Source organism: Lagopus muta, chromosome 4 (assembly GCF_023343835.1).
Source record: "Lagopus muta isolate bLagMut1 chromosome 4, bLagMut1 primary, whole genome shotgun sequence".
NCBI lineage: Eukaryota > Metazoa > Chordata > Aves > Galliformes > Phasianidae > Lagopus > Lagopus muta.
In genome coordinates, this window is record NC_064436.1 from 41,425,840 (window position 1) to 41,445,062 (window position 19,223).

General features: G+C 37.6%; 1 protein-coding gene across 2 annotated transcripts in view; it reads right to left on the reverse strand.

The window, feature by feature from the left end:
• Window positions 1-19,223, reverse strand: part of CENPE (centromere protein E) — a 40,321-nt gene that overhangs the window by 2,091 nt on the left and 19,007 nt on the right. For both annotated transcript variants that reach the window (XM_048941148.1, XM_048941149.1), the window contains 19 exons: window positions 18,615-18,773; window positions 17,585-17,785; window positions 16,300-16,581; window positions 16,033-16,188; window positions 14,985-15,206; window positions 14,091-14,249; window positions 13,639-13,860; window positions 12,539-12,676; window positions 11,479-11,679; window positions 11,250-11,396; window positions 10,400-10,612; window positions 9,461-9,667; window positions 6,911-7,120; window positions 4,586-4,807; window positions 3,783-3,986; window positions 3,284-3,396; window positions 2,302-2,399; window positions 912-1,080; window positions 172-431 (listed from right to left, as the gene is read on the reverse strand). In XM_048941148.1, the coding sequence (XP_048797105.1) occupies window positions 172-431; window positions 912-1,080; window positions 2,302-2,399; window positions 3,284-3,396; window positions 3,783-3,986; window positions 4,586-4,807; window positions 6,911-7,120; window positions 9,461-9,667; window positions 10,400-10,612; window positions 11,250-11,396; window positions 11,479-11,679; window positions 12,539-12,676; window positions 13,639-13,860; window positions 14,091-14,249; window positions 14,985-15,206; window positions 16,033-16,188; window positions 16,300-16,581; window positions 17,585-17,785; window positions 18,615-18,773 (3,583 nt within the window). The remainder of the gene's footprint in view (window positions 1-171; window positions 432-911; window positions 1,081-2,301; window positions 2,400-3,283; window positions 3,397-3,782; window positions 3,987-4,585; window positions 4,808-6,910; window positions 7,121-9,460; window positions 9,668-10,399; window positions 10,613-11,249; window positions 11,397-11,478; window positions 11,680-12,538; window positions 12,677-13,638; window positions 13,861-14,090; window positions 14,250-14,984; window positions 15,207-16,032; window positions 16,189-16,299; window positions 16,582-17,584; window positions 17,786-18,614; window positions 18,774-19,223) is intronic.

Sequence of the window (19,223 nt, forward strand, 5' to 3'; positions counted from 1 at the left end):
TTGGCACCAGCTGGGCAGCCCTTTAACAATCTGCTGAATAGGCATTCAAAAAAGCTGCTTCTATATGTTTCAGGTCTGATCAGAGAAAGTACAGGACATCTACTCTCAAAGACCACCCCTTATATTCTGTCTCTCCTAATAACTTTAATAAGACACCACCATGTTACATACCTATTAGTGTACTTAAGTTGGAATTATCAAAGAAGTTTGTTGGACATGTCAGTGGCAGAGGCTTTGATATGTACTGAGTCACAGTTTCCTGAGATACAGACTCCTTGGAGGGTGAAGCTGGCTCTCTAAGGGAACGTGAAACTGTCTTCTTTGGAGATCTTGGTACTGTCTCTTGAGTAGTCTCTCTTGAGAATCGTTCTCTCAATTTTAGTGCTCTTTCTTTCCATTTTCTAAGTTCCTCCTTCAGTTGAAGCTCATTACTGAGTAGGAAAAAAAATTCCAGCATTTCATTAATAAAAACCTTCAGTTGTTCTCTGAAGTAAAAGGAGAAACAATCCTGACAAGACAGTTCCTACATCTTCAGATGACATATCACAGACAGGCAATAAAAGCCTCCTATGATAACCAAATGTATCAGTTCTAGAGGTACAAAGTTTCGTGGATTTTTTTTTTTTCCTTTTTAAGCTAAGATTCCTTTCAACAATTTTACCGTATACATTTTCAACTAAGTTCATCTCCCACTTACTGATAAACATTTAGAACAAATTCTTACGGAAGTAATTTAAAGCTCAAAAGCCATTAACAGGTACACACACACACAAATACATAACTAGCTTAATACAAGTTTAGACTTGCTACATTCTTTTGCATCTTAAGAGGAGCAGTTATTCAGTTCCACAGGTTTCCTAGAAAGAAATGGTGATAATTACTTACTTGATGCTTACCATTTTTATGCTTACCTTAGTAGAATATCATTTTGTTTCTTCAGGCACAAGTTTTCTTTCTGCAGCTTAACTTGTTCAGATTTTAAAACAAGCATTTGTGTGCTCTGCACAATACCACTACCACCACCACAAGTAATGAGGATGGGCATTTGGGATTTCTGGGGAACTTCTTTTTCAGACATTACTAGAAAAAATTTCATACAAATTTGTGTATTATTATTACAATGCTTAAAAATCACATCAATATATATTTTAGATATGTCTATACAAGATTTCTTCCTGTAGTCTTATATGTAAAGCCTCACTAGGTTACAAGTGTCATTACAACAGCTATTTCTAAAACCCACTGTATGGGAGCTGTTGAGTCATGGCCTGAACCACTGATTGATCACCTGAGGAAAGGACTGGGTCAGCCCAGTGGGAGCACAGGTGAAGGCAATTCAACTCCTTTGTGGAGTCCTTTCTGCAAACCTAGATCTTTGGATACAGATGAGCATTCTTTCCCTGTTTCTTTTCCTATTTTCACACAATCTATCTAGCTGTAACACCAACCTTAACACCCACCATCAGTAATCACATTGCCAGGGAGATATTAAGAAGCATAAGAGATGGCTTCATTGGGCCATTTAGTTTAATGTAGTTATATAGTTTGAGTTGTATCTCTGTGTAGGGATCCTCAGTACAGGAGAGGCACGGATGAGTTGAAGTGCATCCAGAGTAAGGCCACAAAACGTGACTGAAGTGTTGGAGAACCTGTCCTACGGAGACTGGCTGAGAGAGCTGGAGCTGTTCAGCCTAAAGAGGAGGATCTGAGGTGACCTGATAGTGAACTTTCTGTATGTAAACAGTGGCCATAAGAAAGGTCTGTTGTGATAAGACAAGGGGAAATAGTTTCAAACTAAAGGAAAGGAAATTTAGATTGAATATAAGGAAAAAGATTGTTTTTATAATAAGAGTATTGAAGTATTAGAACAGGTTGCACAGAGAGATACGGTGGATGCCCCATCCCTGGAGACATTCTGAAGATAAGGTTGTTCAGAGCCCTGTCCAGCCTGATCCAGTTATTGGTGTCCCTGTTTGCTGCAGGGGAGTCGTACCAGCTGACCTCTAAAGGTCCATTCCAATTCATACAATTCTACTACAGCTGCAACAGCTTATCATTATGATTGCTAGTATAACTGGAGAAATACACAAAAAACACCAGAACAATACAAGACCTGCTGTGATTCTAATACATTGCACATGCAGTTACTGTATTTTTACCTTCTATCTCTTCCAAAGCACCTAACCCTTCTCATATCTTTTTGAAGTAAAAGGCCTGCATCCCAATCTGGAATTTAAACTACGTAACATTAAAACTGAATGCTTAATATGAAACAGTCCCTTATTTATGTCTTGAATTTACCAGTAACATCTTGCTCTTGTTGCGCTCTTCTAAGTTCTTCTTTTAGCTTTCTTAACTGTTCTTCTTGGTGTTCTGCAAGAGCTTTATAATTAGCAAGTCTGCGTTGGTGGGAAGGCAGGGGGGAGGGAAAAAAAACAACACATTTTAAGCTTAGTAATCTAAGTTGCAGGAGAACTATTTGATTTTTCAATTGAGCTAACAAAGAAAAATGCATAGAAAATAAAAAAACCACATATGACTAACTCTACATCTGGTTGTCCGCTAGGTTTTAGTTGAAGTGCAGGAAAGCAGAAGTTTGAACTGAATTAATTCTCTGTCCAGTGAGTTATAGAGTGCTCCCAGTTGCTGTTTCTCCCACACATTTGTCAGAATTTTGATTTACGTCTGAACTTAGCTTGTTAGAGACATTAAAAAATGTTGAGAGTGCTGGTCTTGCTCAGACTAGAGAAGAGAAGGCTTTGGACCTCATTTCAGCCTTCCAGTACTTAAAGGGAGCTTATAAACAGGAGAGGGAGTGACTTTTTACACAGTCTGATTGTGGTAGGATTGGGGGAATGGCTTTCAACTAAAGGAGGGGAAATTTAGGTTAGAATTTAGGAAAAAAATCGTTTATTTGGAGAGTAGTGAAGCACTGAAACAGGTTGCCAAAAGAAGTTGTTGATGCCCCATCCCCGGATGCATTCAAAGCCAGATTGGATGGAGCCCTTGGCAGCCTGATCTGGTGAGGGCAACACTGCAGGGGGGTTGGAAATAGATGACCTTTAAGCCATCTTCCAATCTAAGCCAATGATTGTACAACTTCAGTGGGTGTACAGGGAAAGAAACTGATAATCAGCTTGAGATAAATATGATTTTTTCTTTCTCTGGAATGCAGATAGAATAAAAACCTAAGACATGTAAAGCTGAATGTTTACTACTTATTTGTCAGGTAAGGGTTGGGAATAGGTAGTTAAGAAGCATGAAAAGATAAACTTGAACTTACTTCATATCAAAAGAGTTTGATTGCTTCATTCTTTCCATATCACATTTTACTAATTGTGTTTTGAGCTGATCAATTTCTTCTTTGTATAACTCAGCACCTTTATCTAATTTTGCCTAAAAATAAAATAGCTAGTATAAGTTAAGGATTCTTAAAGAGCAACGAATCTGGGGACTGCTTTGTTTATTCTTGTGTACCACATCTTGCAGGACGAAATTTGAACAATAGTTATTCTAGAGTACAAACACCCACATTAACAACTAGCAGCATAGTAGTAGTTGCTGTTCTAACTTTGGTATAATGCACACACTCATATTAGCTTCTAATACCATAACATGTGTTTTAACTTGTCTTTGAAAGCTGCATTGGTAGCAAGTGAAGCTGCATACTAAATATGCAAGTAGAGTGTTTAAACATTAAGAATACCATGCAGAATAGATTGACTAAAACACACTCTCTCTCTCCATGTTAGAGAAAAATGAGAAAAGAATTTGGCTTATACCTGAAGACTCTGATTCTCTGTTAGGGAAGTTCTGAGGCACTTTTCTGTCTCATTCAGCTTAGCTTGTAGCTGGGTGAGCTCACTTGAAGCTGTTGTTATCCTTATCTGTGCTTGTAACTTGTTTATCTTGTCATCTTTCTCTCTGAGATTTTTTCCTGCTTCGTTTACTGAATTTTCTAACCTTTGGAGTTTTACTTCCAGAGCCTATTGAGATAAGCAGTTAAGATCACATACGGTTACATTGATAACACAACAAACCCTCCTGCCCCCACACACACGCATTGAGGGGGAAAAAGAAAGAAAAAAAAAAACCACCAGAACAACAAACAAGGAAGAGTCCCTGTACATTATATAACACTCTTCACTGGTTTTGTCATCTGATGGCATTCTGGAACACTCAAGTCTACAAAAGGTGATTTGAGTGTAACTGTAACATTAAGTATGACAGAAGGAAAGAGTTCAGTTCCTAGGAATAAAGATAAAATTCCTCCCCTGCTTCCAGTTGTAGGGAATACTATATATCTAACAAAGCTTTAAGAGTACCATATAATTAGAATCTATACTTCAGAAAAATTTGGGTGCATTTTGTATACATTTGTAAACTGACATTTATTTGGATACAGAAAACAGACAGTTAAAGTAAATCCCATTACAGGCAACAGTTTGTCCTTTCTTTCACTTTGGGAATAAAAATAAATATACAAAAGAAAAGCATATTCTGTGTGGCAGAGATTTACAGCTACCAAACTTTTCAGTTTATAGCACTCCCACCTAGAAAACAAGCATTGAGTAAATTTTTGCACCTTTATATCTTGTTTTGCAGCCTTTAGTTCAGTATGAAGTTTGTAATTTTCTTCTTCTAATAGAAGATGAGCAGAGCCACCAGGAGCCAGTTGTTGTTTCAGGGTGTTTAGATCCTGAAGCAACTGTTCAGATTTCTCTTTTCTCTGTTTCAATTCAACCTCAGCATTCTTGGAGTATGTCGAAGTTCTGTCATCCAAATCTGAAGAAAGTTGAAGGAGTATCTGAAAAATAATGTAATACAGATAAAATTTCTGAACAAGCTAGAAATAAGAAATAGGAAGTTTGCCTCTGTTAATTGTACATTCTTGATTCTGTGTCCAATTTGAAGACACTTTCTACCAGAAATGAAATTACTGACACTCAGAAGTGCTCAGAGGGCTGGAGCATCCCATGAATTTGAAAGCTGGAACTGTTTAGCGTCAAAGGAATGCTCCAGAGAGACTTTATTGTGGCCATTCAATACTTTTGGGGGTCTTACGAAAGAGATTCATCAAGATTCCAAGGCTAACAGCTTTACACTAAAAGAGGGTAGATTTACACTGGCTAGAAGGAATAAATTTGTTTACACTGAGCATGGTGAGATGATTCAGCAGTTGCCTCACCACCTGTAGTGTTCACACTTAAGCAGCATGGAGATTCGAGCAACCTGATCTAGTTAAAGACATCTCTGCTCAGGACCAGGATGTTAAGAGTTGATTTTTGAAGGTCTCTTACCATGAGTTGTGTTCCCTACCCAAATCATAATGTCACTATGAGGAGCACAATTGTTTGGATACATTTTTGCTAGAATCCATTCACTGACTGAAGACAAGCACTTAAGAGAAAACATGCCCACTGGACTATTCTAGAAACCAGTGTGTTTACCATACCACATAAAGATGATCTTCATACTTATTAGGTGATAAGTGCACCAGTTTTTCTTTTAAGCAACTGGTTTGATCTGCAGAATGTGTCTATCAAGGACTTCTTCCTAACAACCTATCAGCATTGGAAAATCCTGGGGAACTCAAGGCTGACAGTTAATTCTACAAAAGCAGTCTTTTTTCAATGAGCTGAACTTAGCAGGGTAGAACTGAGTCACAACACACACAGGAGGAGGGTGATGAGCTCTTCATACTCCAGATCAATATCAGTAGAAGAAATATAGTATCAATAATCTTAGGAACAAACGTTTGCTGGAGGTTAAGAAAACTGTTTTCAAGAACTAATCAAAAGATAGAAGATACCTTCCCATAACCTGTTTTTTAAGAGTTGTTTGATGCGCTTATCCAAAGATGAAATCTCATTAATTTAGTTTATAAAGCATTTCATTTTGCATAACATCACCTTTTTTCCCCCCCACATGTAAAATGGGTAAAAAAGGAGCAAAGGGAAAGGACAGCTGAATCAACAGTAATTTACAAAGAAATACAACTAATTTGACTTTCTGAAGGTAGAAAAGGTACAAGAATATCGATTACAATCTAGTTTTATAGAAAACACGTTAGCCACGTTAAAGGTCATTTGTAAAGAACAGGAAATCCTGCAGGTATTAAGCCTTGAGAATGTAAACGCATCAGGCTGGCAAGTTCTGCAAGGAACATTCAAACACAATTAAAAACCTTGTTTCCAAGATTCAGGGTGTTAAAAAGCAAACTATCATGGCTTTCTGCAGGTATTCCATGTCATAACATCATGCAAAGCTGAGAAGAGCTGGAACAGCTGCCAGGAAGCTGCAGTTCCTGCTGCTGGGTAGGAAGTGCAAAACTGCAATTCCCAGCAGCCCTGTAATTACCATGTGGTTTCTGGGAGGAAAAGAGGTGATGTAACCATGGCTCTACTTCCTTCTGTAATGCCATCCACAGCACAGCTAGAAAGATGGCTCTCTCCTGTTTATTTGACTTGCTACCCTTCATTCTTTTTATGTTGTTTTATCTCATATTCCTTTACCATTTCTAGTAAATCAGTTTCTCTGTTACCTCAATCTAGCTGTACTCTCATCTTTTTGTCTTCCTGAGGGTTTTGGGAGGGAGGCCCTCTGCCCCAGAAGCAAGACCACAGGAACCATGACAAACATACTGAAAAACCCGCCACATGCACACAATTATCTCCCAGGAAATCTTTTTAAGCACAAGTTTCCAATTTAATTGCATGAGGGAAAAAAGTCTTGAAGAAATCTTCTAATTATTCCCACATTTTACACAGTTAAATACTAAAACAAGTGCTGATAGTAATTAATAAATGAACTTCAACATTTTTTTTTGTTTGTTTTCAACTAGATTACAGAAATATTTAACACAGTACTCACATTAAATACATTTTTTATGAATCAAGTTTTTATTTACCTTTCCCTTTGGAGTCCAGAATTTAATGACTTGTAAAAGCCTTTCGTTATCCTTCTTTAACTCTTCTTTAAGTTCTTCCGTATTACAGTGGTGTCCTGAACAAGTTTCCCAGAATTGTCTTGTTTCCTTTCTAGTACTTGCTTCCTGCTGCAACTCTGCCTCGATGCTGAGAAGTTCACTCTCCATTTCTGATATATCTTTGAGAATGATCTTCACAGAAAAGGGATCAAGTTAAAATATTGTTTTGTTAGATATATATATATATATATACACATACACATACGTATACACACACACACACGTTTGCCCCCTCAGCTACCTATATATGGAGGAAGTATGTTTTAGCATCTAACTATTCCATTTTTGCTAGGCTAAAAGGAATTTCGCCATCCCCTAATGGAAAAATCAGACAATCCAGGCTCCTGGGTGCAGGTGGAAGGTGAAAGTGGAAAAATGTTTGTTGGTGAAAATTCATCTAATTGCTAACAGAAATCATCTCAGTATCACATAAGCAGAGTAAGAAATCCTTTTACAAATATATCAATGACAAGAGAAAACCCAAGGATAATCTCTGTCCTTTAATTGATGCGGCAGGGAATGTGACCACAGATGACAAGGAGAAGGCTGAGGTCCTCAACGCCTTCTTTACATCTGCCCTTAATAGTCAGACCAGCTATCTTCAGGGCACTTTGTGCCCTGATCTGGATATCTGGGCTGACATGCAGCATATCTCTCCGGAGATCGAGGTGGAGACAGTTAGAGAGCTCCTCCTCCATCTGGACTGTCACAAGTCCATGGGACCGGATGGGCTTCATCCTAGGGTGCTGAGGGAGTTGGCGGAGGTGATCTCTAAGCCGCTCTCGGCTATCTACCAGCGCTCCTGGTTGACTGGAGAGATTCCAGAGGACTGGAGGCTTGCTGATGTGACTCCCATCTACAAGAAGGGCCGTAAGGAGGATCCGGGGAACTACAGGCCTGTCAGCCTGACATCAGTGCCAGGGAAGGTCATAGAACAAATCCTCCTGGGAGAGATCACACAGCTTGTCCACGGGATCAGGCCCAGCCAGCATGGGTTCATGAAAGGCAGGTTGTGTTTGACCAACCTCATCTCCTTCTACGACTGGGTGACCAAACCGGTAGATGAGGGAAAGGCAGTTGATGTAGTCTACCTAGACTTCAGCAAAGCCTTTGACATGGTCTCACACAGTATCCTTCTGCAGAAGCTGGCTGCCCATGGCTTGGAGAGTTTTACACTCCGTTGGATAAGGAACTGGCCAGAGGGCCGTGCTCAACGGGTGGTGGTCAATGGAGTGAAGTCCAGCTGGAGACCTGTTACAAGTGGTGTCCCACAGGGGTCGGTACTGGGGCCCATCCTGTTTAATATCTTCATTGATGACTTAGATGAAGGGATTGAGTGTACCCTGAGTAAGTTTGCAGATGACACCAAGTTGGGAGGTTGTGTCGATCTGCCTGAGGGCAGGGAGGCCCTGCAGAGGGATCTAGGTAAGCTGGATCGCTGGGCTGAGATGAATGGGATGAGGTTTAACAAGGCCAAGTGTCAGGTTCTGCACTTTGGCCACAACAACCCCAGGCAGCGTTACAGGCTTGGGGATGAGTGGTTGGATGATTGTGAAGAGGAAAGGGACCTTAGGGTGTTGGTTGATGCTCGGCTGAACATGAGCCGACAGTGTGCCCAAGTGGCCAAGAAGGCCAACGGCATCCTGGCCTGCATTAGAAATAGTGTGGCCAGCAGGAGCAGGGAGGTGATCATCCCCCTGTACTCAGCACTGGTGAGGCCGCACCTTGAGTACTGTGTTCAGTTTTGGGCCCCTCACTACAAGAAAGACATTGAGGCCCTGGAGCGTGTCCAGAGAAGGGCAACGAAACTGGTGAGGGGTCTGGAGCACAAACCTTATGAGGAGAGGCTGAAGGAGCTGGGATTGTTCAGTCTGGAGAAGAGGAGGCTCAGGGGAGACCTCACTGCACTTTACAACTTCCTGAAGGGAGGTTGTAGTGCAAAAGGGTCTGGCCTCTTCTCCCAGGCAAATAGTAGGACCCGAGGAAATGGCAAGAAGTTATACCAGAGGAGGTTTAGGTTGGATATTAGGAGAAACTTTTTCTCTCAGAGGGTGGTCAGGCACTGGAATGGCTGCCCAGGGAGGTGGTGGAGTCGCCATCCCTGGCAGTGTTCAAGAGGCGCCTGGATGAGGAGCTACGAGAGATGGTTTAGTAGCTTGTGGCACTGATAGGAATGGGAGGGTGGTTGGACTAGATGATCTTGCAGGTCGTTTCCAACCTTGTGATTCTGTGACATAGAAATGTATTCTACAGGGCAAACTAGTAAACAGTAGTCCAAATTTTTTTTTTTTAAAACTTAATTTTTAGCCACTTTATCAATCCAAATTCTTTTCATGTAATTGGGTAGCGTTAAAAAAGAATTGCTTTTCCCTCCTCAAGCAAAGTTTAAAAAAAACAATGCCCATTAGACTAGTGCAACCATGTTAGATCATGTCTTGAAATACCCAAGTCATTGAAAATTTTAAATCATACCTGTGTATTCAAGTGCAAACTCTGCCACACTTCGACATTTAACTCGTGAGAAGATATTTCATTCTGATTCAAATGACACTTCTTCAAGCACTGAATTTGAACTTGTAACTGATGTTGTTTTTTCTTTTCCTCATACAATTCCATTACATACTTACTAACAGTAGCATGATAATCCTTCTTCTTTGAACAAACACGACCGAACAAAAACTGTTGAACAACAACAACAAAAGAACACTAGGTAGCTTATATGAAAATAGGAGATCAGGTTCTTTAATACTAGTTAAGCCTTTCTTGTTAAACATCTTAGGTAATGGTATTTATAAAGATGACTGATATTTTTATTACCAGAACTTTCATTCTATCATTATTTTGCCTCCCCGCCTTCCTTCTCCCTCCCTTTAAATAAAAAAACCGCACCAAAACTGTGTGTTTAATTATACTCCTGTTCATGATGACAGTAATTCATTCTTAAGTCCTTTTAATTTTTTCCTAATAATTGGAGTATGTTTCTCCACAGAACTATGGATTGAGGAAAGTCTGAATGACCACAGAAGTTATTAAACTTTTTGGTATTTTTTACAAAATAAACAGAAATCTCCAAGGCATCTTGCATATCTTCTCCAAGGAAATAGGTACTCAGATGACTATAATTTGATTTACAAACAGAACACTTCCCATCAATGAAAATGGGTTAGTACTGATGAAATACTACCACGGAAAACAGCTGCGTTACAGTAGAAAAAAAAAAAAAAAAAGAGGTTCGTTTATCTAAACAGTTCCAGTTTTTTAGATATGTTAGGGGTCTATTTTCTTTAAGACACGCATTTATGAAATATCAAAGCCAGATCGTATAGAATCCAAGCTGTTAATAGTGAGACTATCAAAAAAAAGAAACAAAGTAGTATGAATTATCCACATATTCAGCATTTTAGTTGGTACCTTTAGTTTGTTCAATAAACTCTGGAGATGACCATTAATTCTCTCATTTTCCATTTGCAATCGATTGACTTCTTTACTCTGTTCCAATGAAAGCTGATTCAGCATTGCAGCTATCACTGCTTTCTGACAATCCAGTTCAGCTTTTAGATCAAGAGACATTGTAGAGAGACAGTCATACCTCTTCCTTATATCTGTGAATGTCTCAAGATGTTCCTAAATATAAATTAAGCAAATTAAGTCACAATAAGCAAAGAGTCATTAGTTATAAATAAGCTGAACATCAGATTCCAGGTTAACCCCCACAGCACGCATAAGGTTTTACAAAGGAACAAGAGTAAAGCAAGAGCTGAAATCTGTTCTATTGTCACAGATGACGATTGAAACAGTGAGCTGGGCCCGAAATAAAATTTGTCGTCTGTTCACAAGTTTACCACCCAGGCTGCTCTCAGAATAGTGCTGATCTCTTTGATCCTCTTGTGGAAAGATCATGAAATTGCTCCTAACACTCTACCTTCTGTCTTCCTTTGTGAAATGGACAAGCTGATTTCTTTCCTAGGAAAGCTTTCACCGTAAGCTTAAAGCAGTTAGCAGGCTATGAAATGCAAATATGCTTCAAGGGACTATTGGTAAACTGCCCCTCACAAATCACATACAGAACCTATATTACACCTTAAGGCAAATATAGGACAGCCCAAATTTACAGGCCGTTACTATCTTCATTTTCAATTTTTAATGTAAAGAAAGAGGACTCACCAATTCCTTATAAATCATACACAGAAGTAAGATTTAGGCTCCTGAATAAACAATATTAAATCTTGACATGTATCCTTTAAAAAGTACAGTAGTTCACCTTAATTTCCAAGCTTTTTGCCACCAGACTGTCATCATCCATCTGCTCTGCATTATCCAGTAAGTTCACTTGAACAGAAGTATCGTTCAGGTCTCTCTGCTTCAGTTTGTTTAGAGCACATTCCAGTTTCTCACTTGTTTCAATACACTACAATAAATGCATACATAATTAAGTAAGATTCAAGAAGGTAAGTTATTACTGACTTAGGTATGTGGCTTGCAACACCAACCATCTCAGAACTTTTCTGCAATTCCATCTTGAGTTGGTCCCGCTCAGAACTGATGTCCTGGAGAAGTTTTTGTAGCTCATCTTTTTCTTGATTAATTGATGAGATTTGTTCTTCAAGTTGGAAAGAATGAGTAGCTCTTTCAGCCAATAACAGGTCTTTTTCACTTGATATGCTATTCAGTGTATCAGTTAACTGTTGAATCTGTAACATTGGAGGAACAACAAAAAAATGAGCTGATCCTAGTCTATAGACTCCACTAGGAGGACTAAAATGAGTTGTCTGTATTTGACACAAGACAATTTCCAGTAAGTCTAAAATTCACGCTAGCAGCATGAAAAGTTTAAAAATGATTTCAATGTTCTAATCTCTCAAAAGATTAAGAATAGCATTACACCCAGACAACTCTAGCCAACTTTGGGTTGCACTAAAGCAATGTGAAAACAAAATGCAGTCAACATAAATCCATATTACAAAAAACAGATGAAAAATTAGCAGAAGATAAACACAATTGAATTGTCCATCTATCTGCTCCAACGATTTGAATACTAACACTAATTGTTTACCTAAAGCAATACTTACTTACACTGTTAGGTCTACAGACAAAATAAGTTTGACAGATGAAATGCAAAGTAAAAATCGCAAAAAAGACTGAGCTGGGAAGATCTAAGCAGCAGTACTTGCTGAATACCAGATACAGTTTGAAACTGTGCAAAGCTCCAAAAATTGCAAACCCTCTTGGAATCATACTGTCTACACAGTGATTTTTAAAGTCTGAATGAATACATAAATAACTACCACTGTATTTAAAATGGATGTGGATTTATGCACACCGTAGTGGAGCAGCCAACTTATCTGAGATGAGTTGAAAGTGCTGCTTCTAAATTTTACTTAAATCATTACAGAATCCTTTGTCAGGTTCGTGCTCGTTATAGAACACAGAATGACGTGCTGGCAGTTTAAAGTTAAATAGGAGTTGTCTTGACCAAGAATTTAGCTCAGTGATTAAAACATCAGAAAGCAGCACTGTAGAGTAACTAAATAAAAACCATGGACTCCCCACCTTATTTGTTAGGCTGTCCTGTAAGATCTCTGACCTCCTCTGAACCTTTAACAGATGTTCTTCCCGTTCTTCAGCTTTCATTTTCTCATCACTGAGGAGTTCTTGATGACATTTCAACTCCTTTTCAGTTTCAAGAATCTGAGATAAAGTTAGACCAACAAATATTTTAAAAGTTGTGAGATATATGAATCTACTTCTAACACACCAAACTACTATTTCATATGAGTTAAATACTTAGGGAAAAAAAAAAAAAAAAATCACAAATTGCTTCAGTCTGAGCATAGAAAGTTACATATTCATTTGAAAAGTTTATTCTAAGAAAAACCTGACAGAATATTGATAAGTCCTTAGCATTTAGTGTAAAGAACTGTACAAAGTATGCTATCAAACATGCTTGGACTTACTTTCTTCAATTCTTGTTTCAGAGAAGAGGAACACAAAGGAGAAATGTGAACCTCATTCATATTGCTTTAATAACTCTCTAGAAATAATGACTTCACATTAGAGAACTTTATCATGGGAATACTTATCGTGGGAATACTGTCAAAATAATTTAAAATTATTTTTTATTATTATAGGAGTAGCATTCCTTTCACAATCTCTAAATTTCAAGTTTCATAGCAATACAACTAACACTCAAAAAAATACCTAAATTCAAATGAATCAGTAGCACCCTAGATTTGAATCATCTACAGATTGCTGATTCTGAATAAGAATTCCAGCTCAACACTGAACCAAACTATCACCTTCACTGTTGAATATCCAGAAGCAAAATAACAATGTAGAGAATTTGTCACTTTCAGTGTTAATTTCAGAGCTCAACAAGATATACTGTAGCATTCAAAAAATATCACCAGAGTGTTTAGGTAATTCAACATATACATTTGCTCATTCCTTTCTAAATGAAGTAGCCTTAGATAAGATTTTTGAAAGAGCTCATATATATCCTAAAATACAATTCCACAAGACAGAAATTGAAAAACACTGGTGAGCTTTAATTTGGATATATAATATCCATAAGAAACTTTTCCAAAACAGTTTCAAGAAACAGCCGATCTGCTCTCCAACATTTATAATTATTATACTTAAAGACAAAGCACCTTATTAATACTCTCCTGTAGATTAACTTCCAGTTTGTTCTTCTCTGCTTGAGCACATTCCAGCTTTTCCTGGAACTGATCTCTCTCCTGTGCCAACAAAGCACATTGTTTCTCCAGCTCTTGAAGTTTGCTGTTTTCATACTCTGCCTTTTCTTTTATTTCTTCCAGCACCTGTTGCCTTTCTTTGGTTACTGAATTTAAGTCCTCATTCAACTTGTCTATCTACAAAGATACAAAAGACAAAAAAAAAAAAACAAAAAAAACAAAACAAACGAACAAAAAACACAGTTTAGCAACTGTGGAATTTTTGCTAATAACTATTATCATAAGATCATCTATCAAAAAGTAAAATAGCCCAAGTTACTGTAGGTAGATACTTTTTCTCTCTCATTAACCCTTGAGGAGACAGTTGCTAAATTAGTTTTAAGAGGAGTTTATATTACTGTACTTGCCTTTTCTTTCAGTTTGTTTATTTCCTCAGTCAGCTTTTCTTCAGTGTTTTGTAGTTTCTCTTCTCCTTCTGCCAGCATATTTTTCTGAATATCAGCTTGCTCTTTCTGATGCTTTAGTTCTTCCTGCAGACTTTCCATTTCTGTCAGAACTTCTGTCAACTTCAGAACAAAGTGTTATATAGCTGAATACCCAGTATGACTTTCTTAAACGTTGCTTGTTTAGGTTAAGAGTGGTAAGACAAGGCATTTGAATTTCTAGGAGAGAAGTATTTGAAACTGCAAATTCTTTTCCGAAATAATTATTTACCTCACTTCCAATTAGTTTCAGAACATAGCAGCTAAATTTTTGTTAGCTGCATCTCAGGCCAAGTTTGTCTGAAATGATGCATCAAAGTAAACACATTTTCTAGGCAAATACTTGGAATACTGAATAAGCAGTATCCTGCTTTCAAAACAAGACAGAGAAATGGAATCAATTTGGAAAATCAATTTCAGATCTGGATTTAGCTTTCTCTTTGTCAGCTCATTCTTGAGTTCAAATTGAAGAAAACCTCAAACCTTTGATTTTTGTAACCTTAGATTACTTTTTACTGTTCAGTGCCAAATGTGAAGCCACTGTAGGTTGGAAATGTAAGAGAAACTTGTAGAGCATTTATCCAGCAGGTGGAAAACTATGGTTAATCCAGAGTGGCATAGTGACCACAACAGCTGCAAAGGAAAATTAAGAGAGAAATTCCAAAATCCAGATTGGATTAGTAGAGTCAATTTTTAGTTTACTGCTGCTGAGAACAAATGGAGAGGGAGGGATACTGAGCAGCTAATAGCTACAGGACTGAAGAAACTGAGTGCTATAAAGCGTCTTTAAAACAATTATTTAAGAGATTTGATACGTACTTTCTCCTTGCTTTCCTGACAATCAGCCTTCAACTGGTCTTTTTCTGTTTTAGAGACCTCTACCATTTGCTGTAGCTCATCTTTCTCCACATTAAGTAAAGCTATTTTCTCAAGCTGCTGAGAGATCTGCTCATTCATTTTTCTTTCTATTTGTTCTTTTTCTGCCAGTAGTTTGCCATACTCAGAAGAGATGTGAGTCAGGTTCTCAGTTACTTCAGTGAGCTGAAAGAACAAATAGCTTATTAATATTGCTGATATATCTATGGACGCTTGGAAAAAAAAAACAGTAACTTTTAAATTTATGTCCCTTTTTTGTCTCAGTAGTCAGGTCGATGTAGGAAAAGTGCCAATGGATCACATTTCAAAAGCTCCACCTCCACATACAGGTTGTTATAAGAAAATTTTACAGAAGAAACATCCATCAGTTTACTAATGCTGCAAACAAATAACATAACAATTTTACTGATACGTTAATCATGTTTCAGCATTTCTATCTCATTAGAAAGCATGTATGAAAACCTACAGTTCATGATAATTCCAGAAAAACAACTCCACAGCAGATCTATATCCACAGCAGATAATGCTTGATAGAATCAAGCCTATTTTTTTTTTTCTTAAAGCAACAATAGCTTCATATACAAAAATAAGCAGAAAAAAATAAAATTATAAGTGTAGCAAGTGAAAGAATGGGCTAAATTGCCCCCTAGTCACTTAGGTATCTTTAGAGTTACATAGCTGAAAGATAACACGTTAACTATAATAACATTAAGAAGTGTAAGACTTGGAAAATAAGTTGAGGTCAAATAGCAGCACTGATGTTTAATATTTGATTCTTCAGCACCAACGCACATTTTGTTATAAAGGCTGTAGCTTACATATCAAATTGCAATTTGGTTATCTTTCCACTTCCTCTATTGTTATGGCCTTCTTTTACGAAGTAGATAAAAAAAGGGGAAAGCTTTAAGTTTTGTTAATACATTTATTGAAACCTTTCAAATTGAAGTCTGTAGAAGATAGAACTTATTTGCTTCACCAAACTATATCTGACCTTCTGTTCCACTTCAGCCTTTTCCTTCAACGCCTGTTGAGCTTTCAAGAGTTGACTTTCTTTCTCTGAAATACTTTCTTTCAGATCCATAATGGTCTCTTGATGTTGTCTAATGGAGTTATGAGCACATTTCAATTCTTCCTGCACTTCTGAATTCTTTGGACACAAAACAGTTCAAGTAAATTAAAGCTTGAGCATCATTTCCAAAAATTATGACAGAAGTTTACTAAAGACTTTGCCTTAAAGGTATGGAACGGTTTTCATTACCATGCTAATTGCTTCCTGTACGGTGTTTCTCAAGTGGTCTCTCTCACTTTGGAGATTCTCCAGTTGCATTTTAAAATCATCATCTCTTTCTGTCATAGTGCTCATTTCTCGACAATCATGCAATTTTGGAATAAGATCTGTTTGTTCCACTTTTTCAGATTCCCTGTTAAATTCAGTTGCCTTCACTTCCTCCATTTCACGCAGTTTCTTTTGTGTCTGGCTCAGCTCCTCTCTTAGATGAATTAATTCCTGCTCAACAGATTTTTCTCGAATCGCTGATTCCTATTTCACACAGGAATAAAAGTCATCAGATTTAGAGAAGCAGTGATAAGAGAATTCTATCAGACCTTTGACAAGCTATTTATGGAAAAAAAAACACCTATGTTTTAAAGGAATTTGTAAATGGAAATTAACAGGATTTGACTGAATTCAGTATTTCAAATTTCTTGAAAAAAATACATATATATATAAAATTTGAAAAGATGTCTTCTGAAACAGGTTGCCAAAAGCAGAACACCACGGCTGTGGTTTAATCCTGAGGAAAAACAAATGTGCTACAGAGATCTTGTCCATGTATCTAGTTTCAACATTAGATAAGATCAGGTTGGATGAGGCCCTGGGCAACCTGGTCTGGTATCAGATCTGGAGGTTGGTGGCTCTGCCTATGGCAGGGGGGTTGGAACTTGATGATCCTTAGGGTCCCCCTTCCAACCCAAGCCATTCTGTGATTCTGTGATAAGATGTCAAGATATTATCTCTTCAAGTCTGTCCACCTCCCCATAAATATTACTTTACAGATATCTTTTGTAAGTTTATATTTTTCAAGTGCATTTATGTATAAAAACACACACATGCTATCAGCATATTCAGTTAGGGAAAATGTTGGGCGTAAAGGCCATCAGCACACCTTGCCTACAAAACAAAACCGAAAAGGTTTCTATGTTTTGAAAAATACATCAGCATCCCTTTCAGTTAAGCAATTCTTAGGTTCAAATACTTAACTACAGTACCTCATCTCTATGCAGATCAACCCATAACACCACCATCCTGTATTAAGATAAAATTCTATTTACAGGAAAAGTTTGTCATAGCTTGCTACTAGTTGCCCAGATACAACTGATAGTATTGGTTGAATTGCCTCTTAGGTAAACAATACTGCTTGTGGTGCCTGATGGCCTGCAGTCAAATAGTAGGATCCTTCCCTGGTCTATTTAGTGAACTATTATCACTCAAAGTAAAGTTTAAACACGTATGCTTTGTATTACCAACTTAGCAGAATACTTACCAGAGTTCCTTCTCCATATTCTTCTTTTTTGAGATGTAAACTGTCCAACTTATCCTGTAATGAATTCTTCTCTTGTGTAAGGGAAAATATTTGTTCCTTTAGCACCTGAAGCTCATCACTTTTTCTATGGCTTTTAGTCTCCGCAGCAAGCCTGTCTCTTTCTGATGTGATGTTTTTAAGTTCTTCTGTCATCTGTGATAACTACAAAATATGCAAAGATAACATCTCCAACAACTCAAAATGAAAACTAAAACATGAAAACTTTCATTTATTCAGCTATGGTATTTTTAAACAAATCTTTAACAAACTGTAACAAATCCGGGGAAAAAAATCCAACAGTCTTTGGCGTGTCACCTGTTTTAAATGCTAATTTTTCCACAGTTTTTTCTCTAATACTGGTTATGTTTTATTTAGAAAACATCTGATAGGAAAAAGCCAAATAAGAAAAACTTACTCCATCTATTCCTATGCATTTGCTCTTTCAAAAACCATGCAAATACTAAGTTAACGTTGATTAATTTATTGGGTCTTGCAGTGTAAGTCTACTATCATCTATTACAGATGGGCCTGCAAAAGGAACTGTTACTGAAGCTACTGCATAAGGTACAGCACTCTTCCTGGTCATTTGTACACAAGCTTGAAAAACATGTCAGCTCCCTGCTCCATGTTATGAACTCAGTTTCATTTACAGCCACATACGAGACTTCTCACTGAGAACAAAATTCACAAACCATAAGCTCTGTTACTATTCTTGGGTACCCCTTATCTCTATTTGCCATCTAATTTCACCTGTCAAGTTGGTACCTATAGCACATATTAGTTAGGAAAAAGTTCATTGTACACTATCAGTTGTTGATCTCTGTAGAAATTCAAGCTATGAATGCCACTTTTTTTGACTATTTTCTACCAAAGGTCTAGAAATTTAAGAGCAAGAAGAAGAGACTGTAATCAAACTGACAAGACTTGCTTTCACAGTATTGGGAAAGACGCTAGAAACATTTTAGTTTTGAATGATTACAAAACATCTTACCTGTATTTGAAGTTCATTAATAGTGTTCCCGAGCGTCTCCTTAGCACTCACAATTTGAGTCTCTTTTTCAGAAATAATTTTCTCCAGCTTCTTAACAGTTTCCTGGGATTTCTGGAGAGAACTCTGTGCATTTCTCAGTTCTTCATGTGCTAAAATGTTCTTGAGAATAAAGAAAATCCACAAGACAGAGATGCTATTTTTTGCCACGTTAGTAGGTACTCCTCAAAAAAACCAAAAAACCCACACCCAAACAAATAAAAACAAAATACCAAAGAAAATTCTCTCCCCTTATCCCCCATATGTTTCAATATACAAGGGCTGCTCTGAAAGTAATGCCTCCTATTTTATTACGCTGGCTCACAGAGGTGGATGTTGGTGGAGTGGCAGTAGAGGCAGAACCTTCTCACCCATAAGCCATTACATTCTGTTGCTGTGTGACAGATGACAACAGAGGAACAGTTTGACAAATTGGTGTTAGATGTGGAAGTGCATATGAAGCAAAGGTGTGTCATTTAATTCCTTCATGCAGGAAAAAAAAAAATGCATCCACTGACATTCACAGAGTCATTTGAATAGGAAAGGACCCTTTAAAGGTCACCTAGGCTGTCC